We start from the raw sequence: 24,069 nt of genomic DNA on the forward strand, positions 1-24,069 counted from the left end.
GCTTGAAATTCCCCGCATTAGACAAATGAATTCTTTTGAAGAAACAGCAAAAACACTTGGGTATTGTAATATTATTGCAAACAAATTGTAGATTTCGACTTTTATCGTGTTTGGAATGGAATTGTTTTTATTTAACTTTCACTTTGCAGTAACATAATGATATTTGAGCATCTACCATTTTAACGAGCAATAAAATTGGTAAATCTTTTTTGGAATCGAAAGAATTTGTTGACTTTAATTTTTGAAATGAAAATTTAACCAAATGTTGAATGTAGTTTCTACAAGATTAAAATAATTATTTTAGTAGTAACTTTTAACAAATTAAAATCTGGAAAACTTGTTTATTGAAAGTATTGCATCCTTAAAATTTGTCATTAAAACTGTTTGCTCAAATATCATTGTCGATATGTTTGTGGGGGCGTCAAGCCGAGACTTTATCTGGAGCATTAATTTCATTTCTAAAGTCGTTGGGATTCCAATAAACACACACACACACATATATTTTTTTTCTTTCAAGTAAACAATGCTTCTTGTCTTTGAATATCAATATTTGATATTTAAAGAAAAACATATACTAACTATGATATTTTAACTTTTTTTGATGAAGAAAGTTGGTGGCATCTAGTATATTGATTAATTACATTTTAATTTGGGTTCCTGCTTTACATATTAAATCGATGAAATTATCAGCTTATTTTTTAAGCAAAAGTAATTTTTTAATGCTCATTAATGAATCATCATCAGCACTTTAATTAAAAATAACATGCAAAATAAGAATTAAAACAAGCTTTTAAAGTAAATTGAATATTTTCATATTATGTTCGTAGTAAATATGCAATTAATATCGAGTCCATATGTAATTGTAATTAAATCTTATAATTTGCTGCAATTACTCAATGTGTGATAATTTACACTTTTTATCCATAAAGGGATTGTTGTGAAAGATTGTGAAATAAAAATTATCATTAATAGTAAGCCAACACTTTCTGGATTCGAAAATAGTGTTGGAAACAGTTTGATTCGTATTATAACATGATATGACTAACTAAGAAAAAACAAACTTCGAAGTGAGTAATTAGTTACAGAAACGATGAAATCAGAAACAGGTCAAAATTATTTTTTAAAATTGAAAATGAAACATTTCATTTTAAATACTTTTATTTAAAACAAAACAAGAAAAAAAAAAGCTTAAAGTGAATTCAAAGACATCAGACGGAGACAAAATTCGAACTTGTTTTGGACGCTGTAAATTTTATTCTTGCATCTTCCATCGTTATTTAAAATTGCAACCAACTTATTTTTTGGATTACATTTAAATGGTACAGAATTCAGAGTTTTAAATTTACCCAGAGATGATCCGAATTACGGACATTTTTTGAAATGTACTTACCAAATGATCCATCCTGGCGTTTCTTAATAAAACAAGGTTCCTCTAAGCCAGATGGTGCAACTATACTTGCATTTAAGCATTTCACATCTTTCTCATGAACATCTAAAGATACCTCGCTGGAATGACCAATGGTGATTTGGCTACGTTTACGACCCTCAGCTGGAAAAGAAAAGAATTATTTAAGAAATGGAATGAATTTCATGTGAAGTTTTCAAACTCTTGATAAATATAATTAAGCCCTTTATTTAATTTCGACGGCCCTAGTGAAAAGCTATTAGTTTTCTGAATGGAAACAAACTTTCATGGATATTTTTAGTTCAAATTTTGATTTATGTATACCTTATAGGGACAAATACAGTATGCGCCAAAATATCCATTTCTGTAATGAAAAGATGAACAAAATTACATAGTACTGAAATGAAAAGATGAACAAAATTACATAGTTCTGAAATGAAAAGATGAACAAAATTACATAGTTCTGAAATGAAAAGATGAACAAAATTATATAGTACTGAAATGAAAAGATGAACAAAATTACATAGTACTGAAATGAAAAGATGAACAAAATTACATTACTGTCATCTGTAAGTTTTTTTTTCCTCAAAAGGAATTAACATACATACATACAAACTATTAGCGTGTTGATTTACCACCGTATGCGTAATGTAATTGTTTAAAGTGTACACCACCTCGCTGTAGATAGCGTTCATATCTTTCACGCAGATTCTCAAACGTATCCTGAAACAAAGGTTGGTGCAGACTCCTGCAAAAAGAGATGATTTTCTCATGTAACACAAGCACAGTTGGATGGATCCACAGTCTTGGTAGATTTTTACAGTTGAACAAACTCTCCTTTGACATTCCCCACAAGTAGGCATCAGGTGGTGTAAGATTGGGGGAATGTTACGGGTATGGGAAGTCAGTAAGTACCACGTGAAATGATTCGTCCTGGAAAATTTTCCTGCAGCATGGCTAGAGATGCTAGAGCGGATACCATTGTCTATTCATCTGAATGTTCCGTGCACTACAGAATCTTCACAAATCCTGAAGAAATGGCTCATCACTTATTCAACCGTCTTATTAAATTTCTGTTGGAATTGTTCTGCCACCTTTTTAAAACTAGGTTCACCTTCACGAACGCTTTCGTATGAGCGGAAATAATGCTCAACTACAGTCGAGAAACCCATTTCCAACAACAACTACACAACACAATTTCCCTTTTCATTACTGATACTTTCATAGCTATGCTTCATCGACAAATACAACCACGTGTTCGAGATGCACGAGTTTCAGTACAGTATATTTTGGCGCATATTGTAAAAGATTTACACTATAATCATACTGTAAAGTATCATGATCATAGAGTGTGAAGTCATGTTTTGAGTAGATTACTCGCTGAGTTTTCATATCCATTGATAAAATCTATGTATAATAACACATTAATGCTATTTTTTTACGAATCTTTATTCTAATTTTATTTTGTGTTATGTTTTAATAAGTTCTTCTTTCTATTTTGACATTTTGTAACTGATTTATAAATCTATTTGTTATTAACAGAACTTAGAAAATAAAGAAAAATAATAAAAAGTTATCAAATGTATATGAACATAAATTTGAACGGTTTTATAGTTACAAAAATGTATAAATGTGCTTAGTAAATTTTTAAGTAACATCTTAACTTAATTCTGTTTTCTTTTTCAGTTTTTTTGATGCATGACATTTTTTTCTTTGAAATAAAGAAAAAAAAATAGAAAATTCTTTGTTATGAAATAAGCTGAATAAAATAAGTCAACTCTACTAACATTACTCAAATTAAATAATTATTACACTATTTTACATTCAAATAAAAAAATTAAATGAAAAATACAGCGTTAATATTAGTTTCTTGTTAAAAAACTTTTTTTTTCTTTTCCAGTAATATAGTATGATTCTATTATTCATTAAACTTTAAATCAAAGTGAGAATACCTTATTAAACAGTTGCCAATTTTTAACTAATCTTTAAACATTCTCGAAAAAAATACGATGCATTCGAGATTAAAATTATAAGAAGGATAAGAAGTTTCGAAAGTTTTTAAATATCAACTTTACACGTTGGGATAATGATAGATATCGCTACCTGTTACTTTTGTAGTGAAAGGGCTTCCTTTAATATGCTGATTTCCTGCTCTGATGCTCACTTTGTACTCTCCTGGCGAAGGAGGTACGTAAGTTATAGTCATGGTTCCATCTTTGTTATCGTGGCATGAAACTTCTGTTCTTAATGGCCCATTGACAGAGACGTCAATTTTGCCTGAAAAAAAAAAAACGTTATAGAGTAAAAACGTCTTTTATTTTTATTTTCATGTTATCTTTATATATGAATACAGATGCTTTTCAGAACATGCATAAAAATAACACAATAAATGGTTTTAAGAAAACGTCAATAAAAGTAATCTGAACTTATTTTTTAATAGATACATAAAGTTCTAAATATTTATAAGCTTTACTGGTATTACTAAATATTTATAAGCTTTATTATCTATAAGTTAAAAATTAATTATCCTGATATGCTCTATTTTTCTGATAAACTGTTCTAATAAAACTAAGCTTATATTGCCATTACGTTGAAGTAATTTGAATGTATCCTTATATCATTATAACAGAATATATACAACGAGCAATTGCCATAATAAATAAATCCAAATCGTTAGTAACGTAGCGTACATATTATATAAAAAAAGAATTAAAAACTTTCATCAAAAATTAAAATTAAAAAAAAAATTTAAAATTAATAAAACTATTTAATAATATTTATAATATATATTTAATATAATTTATTAAATTTTATATTAATATATATTATAAATTGAAACGAAATAGGTGAAACTGAAATATTAAAACATTTTTAATATTTCAGTTTCGCCTGCTATAAAATGAGCGGCAAGGAATCGTGGGTTTTTAAGAAAATGAATTTTTTATTCCCGGTGTTAAAACACAAATTACATTTCAATAGAATAGTAAGTCACAGTTTCTTGTGAGCTTTTTAATGGATTCACAAGACAATTTTTCCTGCTTTCTGTGTCTTGATAGTAAGCAAAACATCTTCTGTTGAGAAGTTAAAAATTTAACGAAGACTTTTACTGTGTTTTGATTGCTTAAGTATTGCAAAATAATGAATCATCCACATGTTCTGTTCTTGACTTTACTCTGTCATTTAACACATGTTGAAATACAAATAGCACTACTGATTTAAAAAATTATTCTCTTCTCATATAATTTTTATGTGGACATGAATAAAATCATTTGTGACATTCAAGTTTCGAATCATTGGAATTTATAATGTAATATGCATTTAATATGTATACTGAAATCTTCAAATTAGATGTCTTTTAATATTTCTTCTATAGGTTGAACGCATTGTACTTTCAAAAATGAAAATGGAGATGCCTTTTTAGAACAGCTTAGCTTGATATTAACTTCAGGGAAGAAAGGCTTTAATAAAAAGTAATTTACAACAGTTTCCAAGCATTTTTTTCCAGAAATATGAGCTTTTCTCTTCTATTTTACTGATATTTAAGCGAAAATTGTTTATGTTTATTTTTATATATTTTGAATTCTTGCGTATATAAATTTATATTCACTAGTTTCACAAGATCGGGATTATTTATTGCCAACATTCATTGTTTTAAAAATTGTTCCAAAAATTCATGCCCTTTATATATATATATATATATATATATATATATATATATATATATATAAAAAACCCTTACCAATTGCGTTATTTTTGTTCGATACTGTAATGCAGCAAGGTTCACCGGCCACTCCTTGGACAAGGCCAGAGCCATAAGCTGTAATAAGTCCATTACCTATGGCATCTACGTGAAATTTGTATGGGCTACCTAAAGTTAAAAAATAGAATAAATATATTGAATAATATGATTCGTATTCAGAAGTTTTTTTCAGATAAGTATTATGAAACGATGTGAATTTCTCATTTTAGATTTTGAAATGCATATTTAATTGCCTAGTAAATTTTACCCTTCCCCAAATAATAGTAACAATATAAAAAAAACCCTAAAACTTATTTTTGGCATTTAATCACCGTTATAATATTTATTGAATTTCTTTAATTCAAAATTAATGTTATTAATTAGTAACATTATAATTTTATAAGCAATTATATTTTAAAATCCCTTGTCTAATTTTGGCTTTTTGAAACAACAGAAATTTAATTAGAATAATTTGAGAAGAATTTATATTTAAATTTCACTTTTGTTCTTTCACTATATTTTTTTCATGAATGGCATGTGAGAAGAAAATCATTCTAATAAAAATATTCACTAAATGTTGAAAGCCAATTTCGTAAAATCTTCTCTTATTTTATGAGTTTCATTGTATTTATTTCCCGTCATTTATTTAAAAAAATTATTATATTTCTATAATAATCCATTTCAAGCCTAAATGTAACCTAACAATGCTTAAAATAAAAAGTCAACTTTTTGGGTGGAGATTTTAAAAATTAATGCATGTTATCTTTCTTGAATTTTGCCTTTAATTTTTAAAACTCATCAAATGCTATGATGGATTTGTAAATAACAATAAAGGTAATTAAATCTTCATCTATTCAAAGATTAAAGAATTGAAACAAATAAAATTATATTAATTTTGCTATTTATTTTTTTTCCATCATAAAATGCTGTTTTAATTTTCAAAAACATTAAGTAATTTTAAAAGTTCTCTTGTACTTACCTTGTATGGGTTCATCATTGAATTTTATCTGCAGTTCATGAGTACCTAATTCTTTCGGATCATATTTAAATGTTACAGTTCCGTCATGATTATCGATGACCACTGGCTTATCATATTTCCCTGATGGCATTTTTAAGTTTCCTAATAAAGAAGATACACTTGTTCAGGTTACGATACAATTAATAATTTTCATTATTAATTTTTATTATCTAATAATTTTCATAATTAATTTTTGCTATGCACATGTAGTACATTCATGCTCACATAACTCCAACTGAAAAAAAAATTAGTATTCTAAAATTAGATGACATGGGAATTGAAGTGATTTAAGTGCTATGTGAATCAATTCCTATACATTTAACATTAGTTCATGAAATCATGCAGGATTTTCTAATTCACTTAAATTTTTTTTATTATTTTTACAAAAAGAAAAATAATTACGAAAAATACATTTAATTTCTTTAAAAATTCCATTTATTTGATTCACACAAAGCCAGCTGCAAATTTCCTTATGACATTTTTTAATATTTTAGGCTGACCGATAGTGGATATCAAATCCAATTAATTAAATAGAATAATCAAATCAACTTTTAAATTGTAGGAAAAGGAAAATAGCAAAAATGCAAACTAGTTTGCTGCTTCCTTCGTGTTGCCACGCGAATAATTAAAAAATAATATTTCTAAATTTTATTTATTTTTGCAGAATCATGATGTATTTGATCGAGTTGCTTCCCAATAACTATAGTTATTAATTTTTACTTTAACGGATTCGATTTTTTATTGTAAAGAAGTGAAAAATTCTATCGCCTCTGCAAAGTTCTGAAAAAATATTGGAATTATGAACTTTATGAATTTATATTGCTTAAAAATGTGCACATATATTGTAAGCAATGATTCGACTTATTTAAACTTCTTTCCAAGAAAAATTCTGAGATTAGAAGTTTCAAAAATAATTTGAAATTATTTATTGCAATAATTTTATGATTAAAAGACGACAGTTTTTTTAAGCAGACGATTTTTCAATTTCTAGAATTGTGCATTTTTCAAAATAAATAGCAGACGATTATTTGATTTCGTTGAAAATTCATTGGAAGTCAAATTGAATTCTTAGTTCAAAAGTTTATTTTACTAACTATGTAATAGTTACTATGCACATTAATAGAAATTATAAAAAAGCAATTTAAAAAATAATGCAATACGTATTAATGGTGATATTTCTTTTATATGGTGATGTTTAATAACTGATTTGATATTTTGATGCTTTATAGTTGAAAACAGAAGTTTAATCAGAAGGTAAGCTATTTTATATTTCCTAGGCTATTTAATTATTTGTTGCAAGTGTGTTAAGGAAGCAGAATATTTTTCTTATTGATATATTTTCCTTTTTGATTTCTATGAAATATCAAATAATTTTCTATCAAATAATAGATGTATTTTTAAAAAAAAATATAGTTAGAATCCTTCTTGACACAGAAAGTTTAAGTTACATTCCATAAAATATCCATCTGTTGTTTTGTACAAAATAAAAAAAAAGCATATTCTTCATTGAAATATTATAACATCCTCTGGTTTATTATTTATCTGGTTTATTTTATTACAATCATCAGTAATTATCATTTTAACTTGTTTTTGGATAGGTTTAATATAATTAACATTCCTTCTATGTTTTCATTGCGTATTCAAACTTTAAAAATTACTTTCTTCTTGATTGCTTTCCACTTTTGGCCATTTTTTATTCATATCTTTTTAATAAATTAATTACTTTCGATTGTTTCAGGTAACCTTAATGCTTTCCTGTGAAAAAATGGTTATTTTTAGTATCAAATAAATTTAGTTGATAAATTTGGGTGTTCTTGTACATAAATAAGTATCATAGAAATTGCTAAGGCTGTTTCTAGAGCATTATTTTTTCTAAGAATTTATATTTTTTTTCTTGAAATCTTTATATTTCTTCTTTTAGAAGTAATAAGGATTCTCTTTAAGATTTCTTGTAAAATTCGGTAAATTTTTGAATTGGTACTAGAAAATAAATTAACATCACATAATAACTTTTTATAATCTCATAAATTCTGTATTTATTAAAATTTCTAAATCCAAAATTCAGATTTAAAAAAAAACCCTTCAGCGATCTATATTGTGTTGTCAATTTTTTAAATAAACATTTATTGCTAGAAATTGCTGAAATCATTATGGAAACTGCATGGATTCTGGAATGTTATTTTTCAGAGTGTGTAAGACAGTTGCAGAGTTAACAGTAATTTACTATAAACTGGGTCTGTTCATATTTATATAAAAATTATTTATTTTATTTATAAAAGCTAAACATTAAAAGAAGAAAAGTAAAGCGTTAGAAGCATATAAGTCATTTTAAAAAGCTTATGATTTCAATTTTATGTAATTAAATTATCTATTATAATTTATGAAAAGAAGCACTGCTGATAAATTGTAATTTTATTACTACATTAAAACAGTCAGACATTAAGGTGCTAACCCACAGATGGATTAACAGAATTTTAAGTTTCGAAAGTCTTTATTAATGCGTATTTAACGCGTATTTAAAATAGGTGCACATTAATATCTGTTTCCTAGTTTAAACTGTCACTACGCACAAAGTTTTAATTCAGTTTTCTCAAAAGCAATTCACCTGTTCTGAGAAGTTTGCCAAGACATTTGGGCCCTCACCCAGTTATGAAAGAAAATAAGTTTCTTTTGTCAAGGTCTCTAAAATTATTTTTTGGAGGCTTCATTTCGCGAAAGGCATCGACAGAAGTCGTTTTGTACTCGATGCCATTTATTATGTAGTACATCGAGGTATTTGGCATTTATTCAAATGTGCCAAAAGAATAATTACTAAGCACTTCTGTTTTAACTGCTCTATTATCAAAGACCGATGTAGGAAAAGAATTATAAACTTGCATACCAACTCTTTCAGTTAATTTGTTATTCGGATCAGTGATGTTAGATGAATAAATGGAAATCTTATATTATGTAGTAGCAGATATTACATAGCAGATATTAGTAACATATGTTAATATTGTTTAAATATAATCTAAAGGGCTCTGAAATAAACATAGAAAATATTAATAACAATTTTTGCATTAATTTCATAAAAAAAATCATTCATTTTTTCTTGTGTTTTTTAAAATTTGAATCTTTAGCATACATGTAAATATATATTTAACTTATATTTGTATATTACATGTTTTAAGGATATGAAACATAAAATATTTAATAACGATGATTGCTGATTTTTTAAAATTGTATAAAATTAAATTTAAAATTTCCAGGTTTCAAATATCCTTATATTTTAGAATCCAAAAGATTGATTGAAATATATAAAAATGCAAAGCAATAATAAACTATCAAATTTCGTTCATTATTTTAAATAATGTATTTTGTTAGATGATTAATATTCAATATTAGTTTGATTTACTAAGAATAAGAATTCTCTTATCCTATCTTCAATCTTTATCCTTCCATCTTTAATTTTTTTTATTTACGAGTAGCAAAAAGAATTAATATTTTTGAATTTTAAAATAAAAACTATTTGTTGTTTAAAATACGGCAGGAGAAATAAATATAAAATAATTAATTGCTGACCTAGGACTGGTCCTTTAAAACAATTTATTGGCTATGTTTCCAAATTATGCTATTAAAAATGATAAAGAGAGAAAAAAATTAGAGTGCTTTTTTATTATTCTGGGATTATTTGACAATTTTTTTTTTTTAAAAAATAATGAGCTCTTAACTCATTTTTTCATTTTGATTAATCAGAATTTTTTGTCTCTATTACATTCCATTAAAATGGGATTTCTCTTTCTATTGGATATTACCTGGTCCTTACATATCTTTTGCTATTTTTATGTTTGACTTTGCTTACAGTGTGCATGTATTTTTGTGCTGTCCTAATTGCGATTTGAGGGAAATTTATGTTTCAAATATATAAATGTAGTGAACGAATCTCAAACCTTGATATGCACAGATGTAGAAATTGCGAAACAAATATAACCTGTTTTGGAAATAAGATCAAGATATTTTGCTACCAATTTGGGCTTCATCATTTTTTAAAAACTAAATATATTGTTTCATTGAAGAATTTCAAGACATATGACATTCATCTTATATCTATGTTATGGAATTCACCCTTAATGCTTTCTTTATACTAATTTATTTTCGGGGAGCATATCTCATAAATAATTTGCCATCAGCGAAGAAGATGTGTCATGAAACATCTTTTATCAAACGTAGCATGTCGCAATGAAAGAAATATAACATCTTTCAGCTCCAAATGTGAGCGATTCTCCACCTCTCTATTTAAAAAAAGAAAAAGGAGCGACAGGAGGAAGTATAGTCTGTTACAAAACAAAGTAGAAAAGAATGAGATCCAGACTCAAAGGAACATTAATAATATCTCATTGGAATGAAACATCTGTTACAATTAACGTTTGGCACTGACAGTGGAATTCCACTTTCTTTGTATTTCTAGTTTCTTTTTCTCATCGTGCAGATTAAAGAAACCCCCAAAGAAGAATCGAAACAATGCATTCAGAGAGGTGCTACAAAGGCATCCGCAAATGAAATTTCAGAAGCTTTTATCTTGATGAATTCAGCTGACAGATAAAGAATTTCGTCTTGATTATCTGTTTTTAGCTTGCATCCCGGATGGATGCATATGAACATTACATCTCTTGCATCTTGTGCTAATCAGTTGATGATTCCTTACCACCTTCTTAGCTAAATTGTTTTTTGTTGATTTTAGAATGGAAGAAAACGAAATTATCTCTTGAATCTAGGAGACTTGTAGATAAAATAGATGTACTTTTGGAGATATTTTTGGTGATATATATATATATATATATATATATATATGTGTGTGTGTGTGTGTGTGTGTGTGTGTGTGTGTGTGTGTGTGTGTGTGGTGTGCGTGTGTGTGAGTGAAATTTGAAGCAAGTTATGATAATTTATAGGAAATTTTGATAAATACTCTACATTTATTTAATAATAGCTTCAGTTTGCGATCAGCTGGTTCACCTCTTATTCTTATCTTTATATTGAGGATTCCTTCAGAAAAACAGTTTTAGTCATCATATTATGAAGAAATTGAATTAAAAAAAATCATTCCGACATGCACATTCTCATTTCCTATTTTATATTTGTGCTTAATTTAGTATCTCTGCGTCTAATGATCTATAGATATACATACAAACCCCACACATATATTCCTTTATTATAGTAGAGATAAATAACATTTGAAAACAATACATTTTGCTTCAATTAATTCTTTGATTAAATATTTTTTTCTTTGCAAATCAAACTATATTAAAACTGCTAAACTTTTAAACAATATTTTATCTGTAAAAGTTTATTTCATATCCAGACATTTCCGAATATTTAAATTAAACTGCTTAATAGTTTAAGAAAAATATTTTTTCTAAATGTTCAAAAATACTTTTCTTAGCACTTATACAATTATCATATTTAACTATAAAAATAATGACAGTCAACCAGAAACTTTTCTATCAATATATTATTTTTTAAAGAGTTGAAGGGGAGGGAAAATGGTTAAAAGGAAATGAAGTGTTTTCATTATTTAATGGCAAATACCTCAATTATATTTATTACCAAGATAACATTCAAAAATGGTTTTTATTCCATTTTCCATTTCAACTTTTATAGCTGCTGAATTTAATAGCTCTTTAATCTGATAGTATGATTGGTTGGATTTCAATCAAATCTTTTCAGTTTAAATAAGAAAGTGCTCTTCGCGATCAGCTGAATATTTTTTTTTTAAAGAGCGTTACACGATTAATCCTCATTAGCTTAAAAATATTTTATTTGATCTAACTTTTGTAGCAGTATATCGGTAAATTACAGGATTTGTACATCTTTAAAATTTAATCTTAACTAGAAAAGAAGAAGAGAAGGAAAGATAATTTAATGTAAATACGATACTAATTTAGTTGAAAAATACGTACAGGAAAATTATGGTAAATATAGCCATTGGACATCGCTTTTGAGAGGATGATAAGCATTTTTAATAGTTTAGTAACTAATTTAAATTGTTCTGCTATAGGATCGTTATTTGATAGGAGAAAGAAAAACCTAATATTTTTAATCATCAAATTTTCTAAGAGGAGAGAGAGAATACACATGGATTAAAAAAAGACCCTTGAAATTATTTCTTTCAGAAATAACGTTTTGATTACATTTAAAAAATAAAAGAATTAAAATTTCTATAAAAATCTGTTTTTCTGTCAGTATAAAAAAAAACTCAACTCTAATTCCATGGTTCAACTCTTCATTCCATGGTTTTCAAAAAAAGAAAACAATACCTAATTCTATATCTGCTGAAAATTAACAATTATTTTGTTATTTTATTCCAATTAAAAAGCATTTTCACATTTTTAATCACATAAATTTTTGGAATCATGATAGTGTCAAAGAAATTTTATTACTGAAATTTTCAATCGGTAAATAAGAAACAAATGTATAAAGTCAAAAGTTTTCGTTTTTGAGTAACGATGAAAGTCGCATTTGTAAATTGTTCTTTTAAATGACTCTAAAGTGCTTTTAAACTTTCATTTCTACTTTTATCGCCCTCAACTCTTGTAGTTTCTTATATTTTGCCGTATTTATTACTTAAATTCATTCGTTAAATAGACAGAGTGATGCAGACCCATTAAAATAAGCCACAGAAATATTAAAAGTCTCCGTTCGGTAAAAAAATATCCCATTCAGATATGAGAAACATTTAGTTTATATATGTCATTTTTATAAATAAATAACTATTTGCTAAACATTCTTGATGTTTTATGCTCATTAATATTTTAGTTAAATGTTATGCTTTCAGCATATTTGTTTCTGAAGTAAAGAGCATTATCAAGAGAAAGAATGGAAATTTTTTCTTATTTTGCATCTTGAAAAAAAAATTCAAAAATTCAGCATTAAATTAAATTTATTTAAATTAATGCTGGATATTTTATTTTAACTTTATTTATATCCGTTCTTTCTAAGTTGTGAAGTAAGAATTAACATAATATGATAAAATTTATCCGTTGTTTTTTCAAATTTAGAAAACTCAGAAATTTATTTTTCTTCCTGTTTTTTAGTAAACTAATTTAACACTTTATTGGTTACTATTATTTACTGATGTTCTTTACCTAATAAAATTCAGCTATTATACATACATACATACATATATATAAAAGAGAGATCACGATATTATACCACTTTTTGTCACTCTAGTTAGCAAAGAATTTCAGATCCATATAACATCTAAAGAAAGATGAACCAGGGGTAATAAATATCTTCTATTACGTATGCCAGAAAGAGAAAAATAGATTATGAAATAAGACAGGATGACGGATGTGGCAGCTTTTAATTCAACTTAGATAAGTTGCAGAGTAGTTCGTTTGAAATGCTGCAAGGCTAATTAAACTCTACTGTTTTTCAACCTGAAATCTGATCAAGAATGAGAATTTTTAGAATTTTCCTTGACATCATATGCAAGATTTTATTTCTATTTAAAAAGCTGTAGAAAAAAAACATAAGTTATTTTTTCTCTCTTTGAAAAAAAAAAAGAGTCAAGGGAAAAAAAAAATGTCAGAGATTATAGGCAGTTGTCTTTCTGCTTTCTGCACAGAAGTTGAAAACATAATTTTGATGATTATTAGCCAAAACTGGTGATATTTAATATTTAATTTCCTTTTTAATTAAATAGCACTATGAGCGATAAGCGTTTTTATTACTTATTTTGTTCGAAGTTTCACTTATTTTCGCTCCACCTCATATTTTCCACGAAATTTCACTTCGATTTATAGATACATCAGCGCTCGCCCTTTTCATATTTTTTCTTTAGCACTATTTATGTAACTCATTTTTCAATATTTTTTTAATAATTATTTCATTTTAATTCATTTTTGTGGATTTTCAGGGAATTGATTATCGTAATTTATTGTGCATATATTTGAACGTGATTGCCCATATATGCGGAATTTTAAATTATTCTTCACTTGAGGTGTGATCAAAAATTTAATTGAAATTCCCCCACCAAACTTAAGTGTCTATATTTGGTATATTGTTAGTATTTTATTTAATGTTTAAGAAATATTTTGTCATTATAAAAACATAATTCCAAAACAAATCCGAATTTATGTATCATATCCTTTTACCTGATTATTATGATATTTTCATTAGTAGACAGTATGGTATTAGAATTATATGTAGTTAAAATAAATATTATTTCAGAATTTTGAATTTTGTAGTAACGGCTAATACATGGACATAAATATAATATTAATTTTAAATGTGTTCACGAAAATTGTTTCTTTAAAGCAAAATTACATTTTTAGTTATAGATTCTGCTTTTGTCTAAAAATGTTAGATTACTTTGTGATAAAATTGAACTGCAAGATAATAATTATGAAAGTATGGGATATAAGAAATTAAGTAATCTTAAAAAAACGGATTTTATAAAGAAACTTTACCATAAAAATGCTATGTAGAAATTAGATATACAGATTATGGAAATTATTTTTCTATGATTCGTGTATTATCAAAACATTCCAGGAAAATTAGATGAGAATTTACATATAAAAAAAAACTATTTTTATTAGTAAAATTTATTTTGTTTCGTGCTGGAGAAAGAGATCTATATTTAGAATTATTTTATTTTCAAAGCACTATAGTCATCTCTGTTTAGACACATATTAAATTTTTAATATTATAAGCATATAAGCGCTGATATTATTTTAAGTTTACTATTATTAAAATATTGCAGAGCAATCATGTTGTATTTTACTACACAATTTTCGTGTGCAGTTAAAAAAATAGCCAGAATAAGTAAGTAAAGTTTATATATAAAATAAAAGAAACACGGTGAATGTTTAAATAAATCGCAATATTTTTAAATGCAGTGCATCGTTAACTTGGTTAAAGTTTATATTAGAATATAAATAAAGTTAACTTGGTGAAAGAAATTATGAAAAGGTAATCTGAAATTGAAGACTTATATATTGAATATCTCATAAATAGAATAGAAGTAGATAGAATGTATGTATATACAAAAATCCTGATTAGCAGCTTATAAGGCTTATGTGTACCGGAAAATATGTATTTTTTTTTAACAGTGCTAATCTTTTGCTAATGAGTTTTCTCGATGAAAATTTTTTTTAAAATTTCTCAGTCAAAAATTAAAAACAAACAAACAAACAAACAAACAACGTTCTCACTCTCCTACAATATGATTTTGAATGATTTATGTTTAGGACTTAGTCATTTCGTAATTCCTTCACTTCAAACGACTACCGTTTAACATAAATCAGATCAAACAATTTTCTTTGAGCGAGTTAGGATATATTCATTTGAAGAACCGAAAATCTCAAAAATATAGAGTTAAAAATAGAATTTAATGTCGTTTATCAGTGTTAAGAATTTAAACAAGATATCGAAAAGTAAAAATCAGAAAAATTTAAAATTTTATATGACACTTATTTTTTCGAAAATAACTATCGTATTTTAAAAGTGGACAAAACTGCATGTATAGTGGCAGCTAAATTTATTTTATTTTTTTTAATTTAAAAATTACTATTCAAATATAAAGTCTAGCTTTGAGTTATCACACCAGCAATCATAAATATCCAAAAATTTGCTGAGTTTTAATACTTATTAAAAAAAAAACTGAATTTATATTTTATTCTGATTTACGAATGCTTTATGGAGGTTTATGTTTATGAAGGTTTATGACAAATAAAGGAAAATTAACATCATTTGAAAAGAACAGTTTGCAATTTTAACTCTACAGTTTACCTGATTAAATTGCTTAGACAAATTCATGACCTTTTAAATGAGTGCCTGACATAAAGAATATGATATTATAAGGAATTCTATCCTACGAAGTCAAGACATGTTATTCTTATTATTTTATTTCTATTTATTCTTGCTGGCTACACAGATTTCAAATGAGCATTATTTAGCGTGCCAAGGATTCGTATACAGAAAAAGAAAAATAGTTGTCATGGCTTTAAAACGGCATCATTTCAGCTGTTGCTTGTGCTCTCCTAGGATTTAAATATATCAAACACCACACCAATGACAAGCTAGAAAAGGTACTCCCTCGCTTTTTTTGCTACTTTTCCACTTTCTCTTTGGCGTCCTTTTCTTTTTTAATTTTATCTCTTTCCTCTCCTTCTTTCAACTTGTGTTTATCTTAAAAAGATGAAACGGCAAACATCAATGCGACATAAATAGCAGCACTTTCGTTTCTTGTAATGTAGTTACGGTTTTGAGCTGCCTGACTGCACGCATGGTTTACTGACTAAAGGTTACCTTGGATAAGATTCATGAAAAGACAATTTTAAGACAGCTAGATAAAAATATACCCTTGATAAAATACTTATGATATTTGCAAGTGATACTTGTAAAAAACAGCATTTTCAATTAATTTTATCACTTTTCTAAAAAGTTCAGAAGTATTGAATTTGAAATTTATATTCTGACAAATAGAAATAAAGAGAACAAGTTCACAAAGCTTGCAATTTAAAATATTTATCACGAAAAAATCCTCAATAGCAGATTGCTAGTGAGCAATTCCATGAGAAAAATTATATTCTCCAATTTGCATGATTCGTAAGAATATAAGGCTTTTGAATTTTTCTTTGTTGTATTAATCTCTCAAATATAGTCATATTAGTGCATGTTTGTAAGTCATTGTCCGAAAATTCTAAATATACTAATGCTATAACTAATAAACTAGATATCTTGTTCACAATGGAAGCTTTTTCATTAACTTTTTTTTGCAAATAAAAAATAGATTTATCCAATGTTAAACTACCATGCTTCTTTTTAACTCCTTATAAAATCGCAGTATTTTATTAATAACTAACAAAATGCAAGGACTGTTATTAATAACATTAGAACAGTTGTCAAACACGATATATGGCATTTGTGCATAATTTATGAGCTAGCCATGAAATATCAAAATTAGAAGTTTATGCTTTTTTCATGTTCGTCAAGTCTGTAAACAGAAATATGAATGTCATTTTTCAAAAGGATAGTTGCTTTATTAAAATACTTTATATTAAAATTTCAGCTAGCTTATATTTCTCAACTATAAACATCCATTTTCAAATGCAATTTGAAATTAGCAAAATCATCTAAATTCGAAAGTATCTAAAAATTTAATTGATTATATTAACGAATTAGATTTAAAAAAATCGAAATTAAGATTCTTAATGTTCGATTATATTGAAATTATATTATGTTGTAATCAAACACAGTCGTTGTAATGAACTCTGAACATTTAAAGCCTAAATATTTAAAATTTAAAAAATTGCAACAAGCATTGAAATTTATTTTAATAATTACTGAGATAATTACTAATAATTTTAATAATTTCTAAGAATATAAGAAAATTGAAATCAGTTTGTTCTTAAAATAGTCTTACATTTTAACAATCCTCATTATATATGAAAATATGGCAAATAAAGCGAAACTCGAAATTCCTTTTAAAATACTGCATTAAAAGGACACTGTTAAGCCAAAACTACTCTTATAAAAACTCACAAAATGAAATGAAAAATTGCAAAAAACTTTCAAAGTTGTATTTGCGTTTTTATGAAAGCAATAACGCCACTTCAATAAAGTAACTGAGTTTAAATACATGTCTTCCCCACTGTTGCTGTATATGAATCTTGCCATGTAAACTGCAATGGTACAGATATGCATTTTTTCATATCTTTGGTTATTTTAATTCGAACTGGATAAAATTATTCTAAAGACTTCGTAATGCTTAAAAACTTTTAAAAGTATGAGAAAGCGAGAAAGTGAAATTATGAGAAATTTTGAAGATAACATAGAGTTTAACATAAAATGATGTTATATATAATTGTGATATGCATGCAATCATGTAGAGGGCTTTTTGAAATCGAATGATATGCGTATTTTTATTTTAAACATAATAATACTAAATAAAAATGTTCGGAAATCTTTTCCTGTCCCGCAGTAATTCATTAGATATATATATATTAATATCAATCATTTGAAAAAAAAATTATAGTAATTTCTTAATAAAAGGCATTCTGTCTGCAATCCCCTTAGTGATTGATGAATAATTTACTATAATCAACTATTATTATATTTACTATGCATAAATTTGCAAATGTAGCCACTATGAATCCACATTATCAACCAGTGGGAAGGGTTTTCCAAAACTTTTTCTCATATTCTCTAGTAAAAGTGTCATCTCTCTTTTTCGCATAAATTTGTGGACCTTGAGCTAGGCATCGAATGCTTTGTATGGCAATCGCGAACAATAGTTACGAAATATTGATCTTTGACATGAATTTAGCATTTTTATTGTGTCTATCCTGTTATCCTTGGCGATATTTTTGACAAATAATTCCTGGCATTTAGCAATAGGTACCCGAAAATCGAATTTGTGACTTAAATGCGTTGTTCCCAACCGATTGAAACCAAATTTCGATATATAACTGTAATTGTAATCATAAAATAACATGCTAAATTTCATTAATCACATACTAAAATAAATTATTTTGTTTTCGATTTATCGCGTTTACATGCTTGTGAAAGTATAGATCGTCAGAAAATCAACCTCTTGACGAATTTGTTCTAAATTTGATAGGCATTTACGATTTAGACGCAGATTTTTTTTTATATCTAGCTTTGTATTACATTGTGTTACATTCAGTTTATTAGTTTTGTATTAGTTATAGTATTATATTCAGACAAACAGACTTCCACTAAATGAATTTCGATCAAAATTTGATACAGACGGACAGACAGACCACATGCAAACATGTAGATGGACAACAGACAGACAAATAGACATTCAGACATAATATCAAAAAGGTGTTTTTCAAACCCAGAAGAGTCTAAAAGTGGAGATTTGTCAAAATTTCGAGTTCAAATTCTTTGAAGATTATAAAACATTTTCTATACTTCGTTTATGAGAAATTAAAAATGAGGGAATATTTACTATAAAACTTAATTTGATGATTTCGTGATACTAATTTTTATAAGTGATTTCTGCTTTTGAATCACAAGATATCTTAATAATAAAGTATCCAATGAAAATTTTTAGCTATTGCAGGCACTAAAAATATCCCTGTGTAAATCCATGTTAATCAAATTTTGATATTTAAATCTCAGCGAAAAATGCTTCTGCCTTTCAAAGATCAAAACAAACATGTTCATTCATAATAAATTTATTGATTTTTTTCGAAACAGGTGTCAAAGTGTAGTAAGAAGCGTAAAAACATATTCTTTTTGAAAGCTGGAAAAATTCCCACACTTAAAGTAATTTGAAACAGGAAATAGGAAAAAAAATAATTTCAAGGATGAAGTTAATTCATTTTTTTAAGCCGCAAAAGTTATCGGCTACTGAACTAATATCTGCTAACTGACATTCCTTGCTTTAAATATCTGCCAGAAAGTACAGAAAAATAATCATAACTGCTCTTCTCTATAAAAAGAAACTTCCAACAGAAAAACAAATTTAGACTAAATGCGTCAGTTTTGGATAGATATCAAAAATTCTCTTGAATGCTAAAAGAATGATGAACTCTTTCTCTTGTGAAATAAAAACATATTTCAAAAAGTTATACTCTGTATAATATATGAATGACAGTTTTAGACTATCTGATACTTTTTTGAGTTTGCACTGCATATTAAGAAGTAATAACGGAATTCAAACCTCTAAATAAATTAAATCTTTATACGTAGCAAGTTGTTTTAAAGAAGTATCTCTAATTTCGATTGGTTCACCATACGAGATGTGTTTATATCTGATTACGATAAATTAGCCTGATTCTGTTCAATGAAAATAAGTGCTTAATGTTGAAGTTCTGGAAATAACATGTTAACAAAATTATAGCGCTTACATTTTAATGATTTTATTCAACAGATATAAAAACAAATGTTTTCATAAATATTTAAAACTTATGGATGTGTAGGATATGAATGTACATTATTATGTTATATTTAATGCAGAATGATGCTGTAGTATGCATAATCACTATTGTGTATGAACGATTATTTTTGTAATTCATCTGATATTTCTGAAAAATAGCTATTATTCCTCAAAAGCAAAAGGATCAAATCTTCCGAGTCTATCGACATAAATAGTTTAAAATTCTAGTTGGAAAGGAATTTTCAAGTTGAATTTTCCCTTCATAGTTAAGCTGTCATTTGAATGATCATTAAATACATGCTCTGATGAAATATCGTTACGTAATTCCATTAAATCAATCCAGTTGTAGAATTCTTTAATTTGTTACAATTTACTTTGTTATGCGTTATAAGAATAAATTTACTAAAGATATTTATAAGTTTGAATCATTTAAAAATATTTTATTCATGTCTTGAGTGGTTTATAAGATTAATTGTCTTGTTAATGAAATGAAATTTTCTGAAGAAGCGTTAGTCCTATATTTTATATAAATTGCAGATATTAAATATAAAATTTATTTGAAAATAACATCTTGTTTTTATGATTATTTATTAGTGTAATTAATCAAGAATAAATTTCCCAAGTTTCGTATGATAGTAATTAATATTCAATGAATACTGTAATGAATCGATAGGATAAAAGTCAGAAAGAATCTTAACACATGTCATAACTCAGAACATATACAGACAATACTGAGATCGACATTCAAACGAATAAAGATATTCTATAAATTTTAGTACTAGATATAATTAAAGCAGGGAAAAGTTCAGGCATATGAGTTGTTAATTTTTGGCAATATTATTTAAAAATCAAATTTGACAAATATCGATAAAATCGTGAAATAATTTCATTATGGAGAACTTTTATCATTAAAAAAACATTTCAAGAATAAAAAAACTCTTTTTATTGCACATTAATGTTTTTTCTCCAGAACAGAACCTGAATGAATGAATGACACAGAGTTTGGTTCTTGAGTCTTTAATAGGACTTTCAAGATTTATTTTCTGCTGCGATTAAAGCTTGTACTCATGGTATAAATATTTGATTTTATTAATCAATTGCTTTTAAAGATATCAGAATATTTCTTCTAAAATAAATAGAAATACTTTAAAGAACGTTCTCGAACACTGTGATAAAAAATACATTCCTAAAATCCAAGTTATATAGGAATAGAAAAATAGAGTACATTAATATCAGTTTTAATCAATCAAATATTTACATTTAATTTAAGTATTTTAGAGATTATATCCAAAAAGAAATTCCAATTTCAGAGTTCTATTCACCAATTAGATGATGTAAAATGATAGCTTCATCTATTAGTGAATCGAAAAAATAGAAATTTCATGCATCATCAAATTTTCTATTAAAGCTCCTCTGTGCCTAAAATATACAAATACCTTTAAGAATCTTTATCTACGCGTCGTGTTTATGCGAAACAATTAAACCAATAATTTCTAATTTTCAAATGCTTCAACTTGAGGATTCTATTATTCTACATAAAATTGTCCTCAGAATTTTTAAGTTATCCTAAAGCGATAGCAGTTAATGATTTTTTGCAGATTTCAGCATTTTTAGTCTATATTAATTCAATTCGAACTTCTAAGAGACACAAGCAAATAAAAATTCTTATATTATGGTTTTTTATAGAACTTCGTAAAATATATATATATAAAAAACAAAAAAAAATTAAGTTATATATATATATATATATATATATATATATATATATATATATATATATAGAGAGAGAGAGAGAGAGAGAGAGAGAGAGAGATTAGATTAGATTAGATTGGTCACACACACACACACACACACACACACACACACACACACACACACACACACACACACACACACACACACACACATGCATATAACGTTTTGCCCATGTTATCTTGTGAACAGGATAACTAGATTAATTTTGCTTGGATTTTAACTGGCTTGGAATATGTTGTTAGAAATGTAAAAATGGTCCAATGTTAGAATTCTAAATGGTCCATATAGCTCAAAGGGTGTGGAAATGGTGGTAGTGGTGGGAATTTCATTTCGCTATAACTTTCTTAATATTGAAGATAGAAAAATAAATCCAGTTAGCCAAATGAGCACCTCATTAAGACTAACAACCTTTGTATTTAAAGTTTTTGATAACTGCAATATCTTAGGGACTGAATGTGATTTTTAGGCCCCAATATTAACTGTTTCTAATATCAACAATTTATGTTGCCAGATAGTAACTCAGACGTAAAGGACTTTTGCCTTCCAACTTGCCGAGAGTTTTGAACTGTAATTATAGTAGCAAAACAAAAGTTACCAGGCATGTCATCTAACATATAATTGCATGCCGTCTTGCACTGAACTTCATATCAAGTCCCTTTTCTCCTGCGAGGTATGCAATGGATTCGAAATTAGACTGACTTGATGCATTTGTCGTTGCGTCACTTAAATTTACTTCGCTATCAATATTTTCCTTTATATTCTCAAATGCAATTCATTATCCCCAAATTGTTAAATAACTTAAAAATTCGGAGACATATCCGAATATAATTAAACAAATATTTATCCCCAAATTGTTAAATATCACAGGGTTAATTCAAATTTCAGAATAAGTATAAAATGAAATAAAGAGAATAATGCATAAATAAAATTATCGCCTCTTATTAATAATCGTTTGATTCAAAGATCTCATACCACCGAATTTTTTTTCATTTTACTTTTGACTATATTAAATCTTTTTTTAACTAAAGAAGTATTTTATTTCATTTGCTATCAAATAACCTAAAGTGACACTTATTCTATGAAATTCGCAAATTGATACAAAAAGCTATATTCAACTAAAAATATTTCAAAAAAAAAATGCATATTTATAAGCTTTACTTTTGATTAGAATTTTGTTTCTGTGCTACAGTATCAGAATTTATGGTTCTCAGATGGAACTTTTCAAGGCTCTTTCCAAGCTTAACATTATAGTTTACAGGATACAAAGGGTCGTATTAAGTCATCTATGTGCCCTTAGGGAATGCAAATTTTGGGGCACCGTTTACACTTCCGAAACATAGAAAAGCAGCCTTTTCATTGCTTTTAATTTAATCTCTATATAAACAGTTTTAAATAGAAAACTTTGTTAAACTGAAAATATAAAACATTTAGTTACGGCTTACTTTCAAGAGAGATGATTTCAGTAAATCGAGTGTTTAAAGATATACTATTAAATTTTATGAGTAATATTATAGAAAATAGTAAAAAAAAGGCAAAACTTTTTTAACACAATCTAGATAATAATTAATTATAGGATCAAATGTCTTTTAACCTTATAACTATAAAATTTGCAAATGATATTTAAATAGGAATGTAGCAGGAATAATGCTAAACACTTTAAAGAATACTTGATTTCAAATGAATAAATTCAAATGCACAGATTTTATTATTAAATGAAGACATAAATTAAATTAATTTAGAAATAACACAAAAGTAAATCTCGAGAGCAAGGGCTCCCAAGGTTGAGGGAAACAATTGCCTAATTTACTTATTTAATAATTCTTTCATGAGAACAAGCAGTTAAAAAGAAGAAGATGCGATATTAATGTTTTGGAAAAAAAAACTTTGCTATTTATTGATATTTAGAAACCAATAAATATTTCTTTGTATTATGATATTTCAAGATTTATATGCCTTTTCCGCCAATATGACTGAATTTGATTGAATAACATAGTTCATCTATTTCGATTTTATAATCATAAAGAGATTAATTTTTTTCAACAGAACTTTTTGTTATTAAACAAGAAAACAATATTTGCTCGAAATATTTTTTCTTCCATTTTTTTAATAATTTCATTAATCCAAAGAAATATTTTCCATCAATTTCATAAAGGCATATAATATTTTCTTATTGGTTTGAAATAAGTACTTTCTTTTTATAATTAATTTCAAATTATCATCTAATGGCGTTTTAATAGGTTATATGATATTTGAATATTTAAAAA

The 24,069-nt window shown here is 26.5% G+C and overlaps 1 protein-coding gene across 2 annotated transcripts in view; it reads right to left on the reverse strand.

Annotated features, from left to right (window-relative positions):
* Nucleotides 1-24,069, reverse strand: part of LOC129965657 (filamin-A-like) — a 61,865-nt gene that overhangs the window by 9,601 nt on the left and 28,195 nt on the right. For both annotated transcript variants that reach the window (XM_056079748.1, XM_056079757.1), the window contains exons 2-5: nucleotides 6,124-6,264; nucleotides 5,145-5,273; nucleotides 3,509-3,682; nucleotides 1,391-1,549 (exon numbers count right to left, since the gene is read on the reverse strand). In XM_056079748.1, coding sequence (XP_055935723.1) covers nucleotides 1,391-1,549; nucleotides 3,509-3,682; nucleotides 5,145-5,273; nucleotides 6,124-6,264 — 603 coding nt within the window. The remainder of the gene's footprint in view (nucleotides 1-1,390; nucleotides 1,550-3,508; nucleotides 3,683-5,144; nucleotides 5,274-6,123; nucleotides 6,265-24,069) is intronic.

Source organism: Argiope bruennichi, chromosome 1 (genome assembly GCF_947563725.1).
Source record: "Argiope bruennichi chromosome 1, qqArgBrue1.1, whole genome shotgun sequence".
NCBI classification, from domain to species: Eukaryota; Metazoa; Arthropoda; class Arachnida; order Araneae; family Araneidae; genus Argiope; species Argiope bruennichi.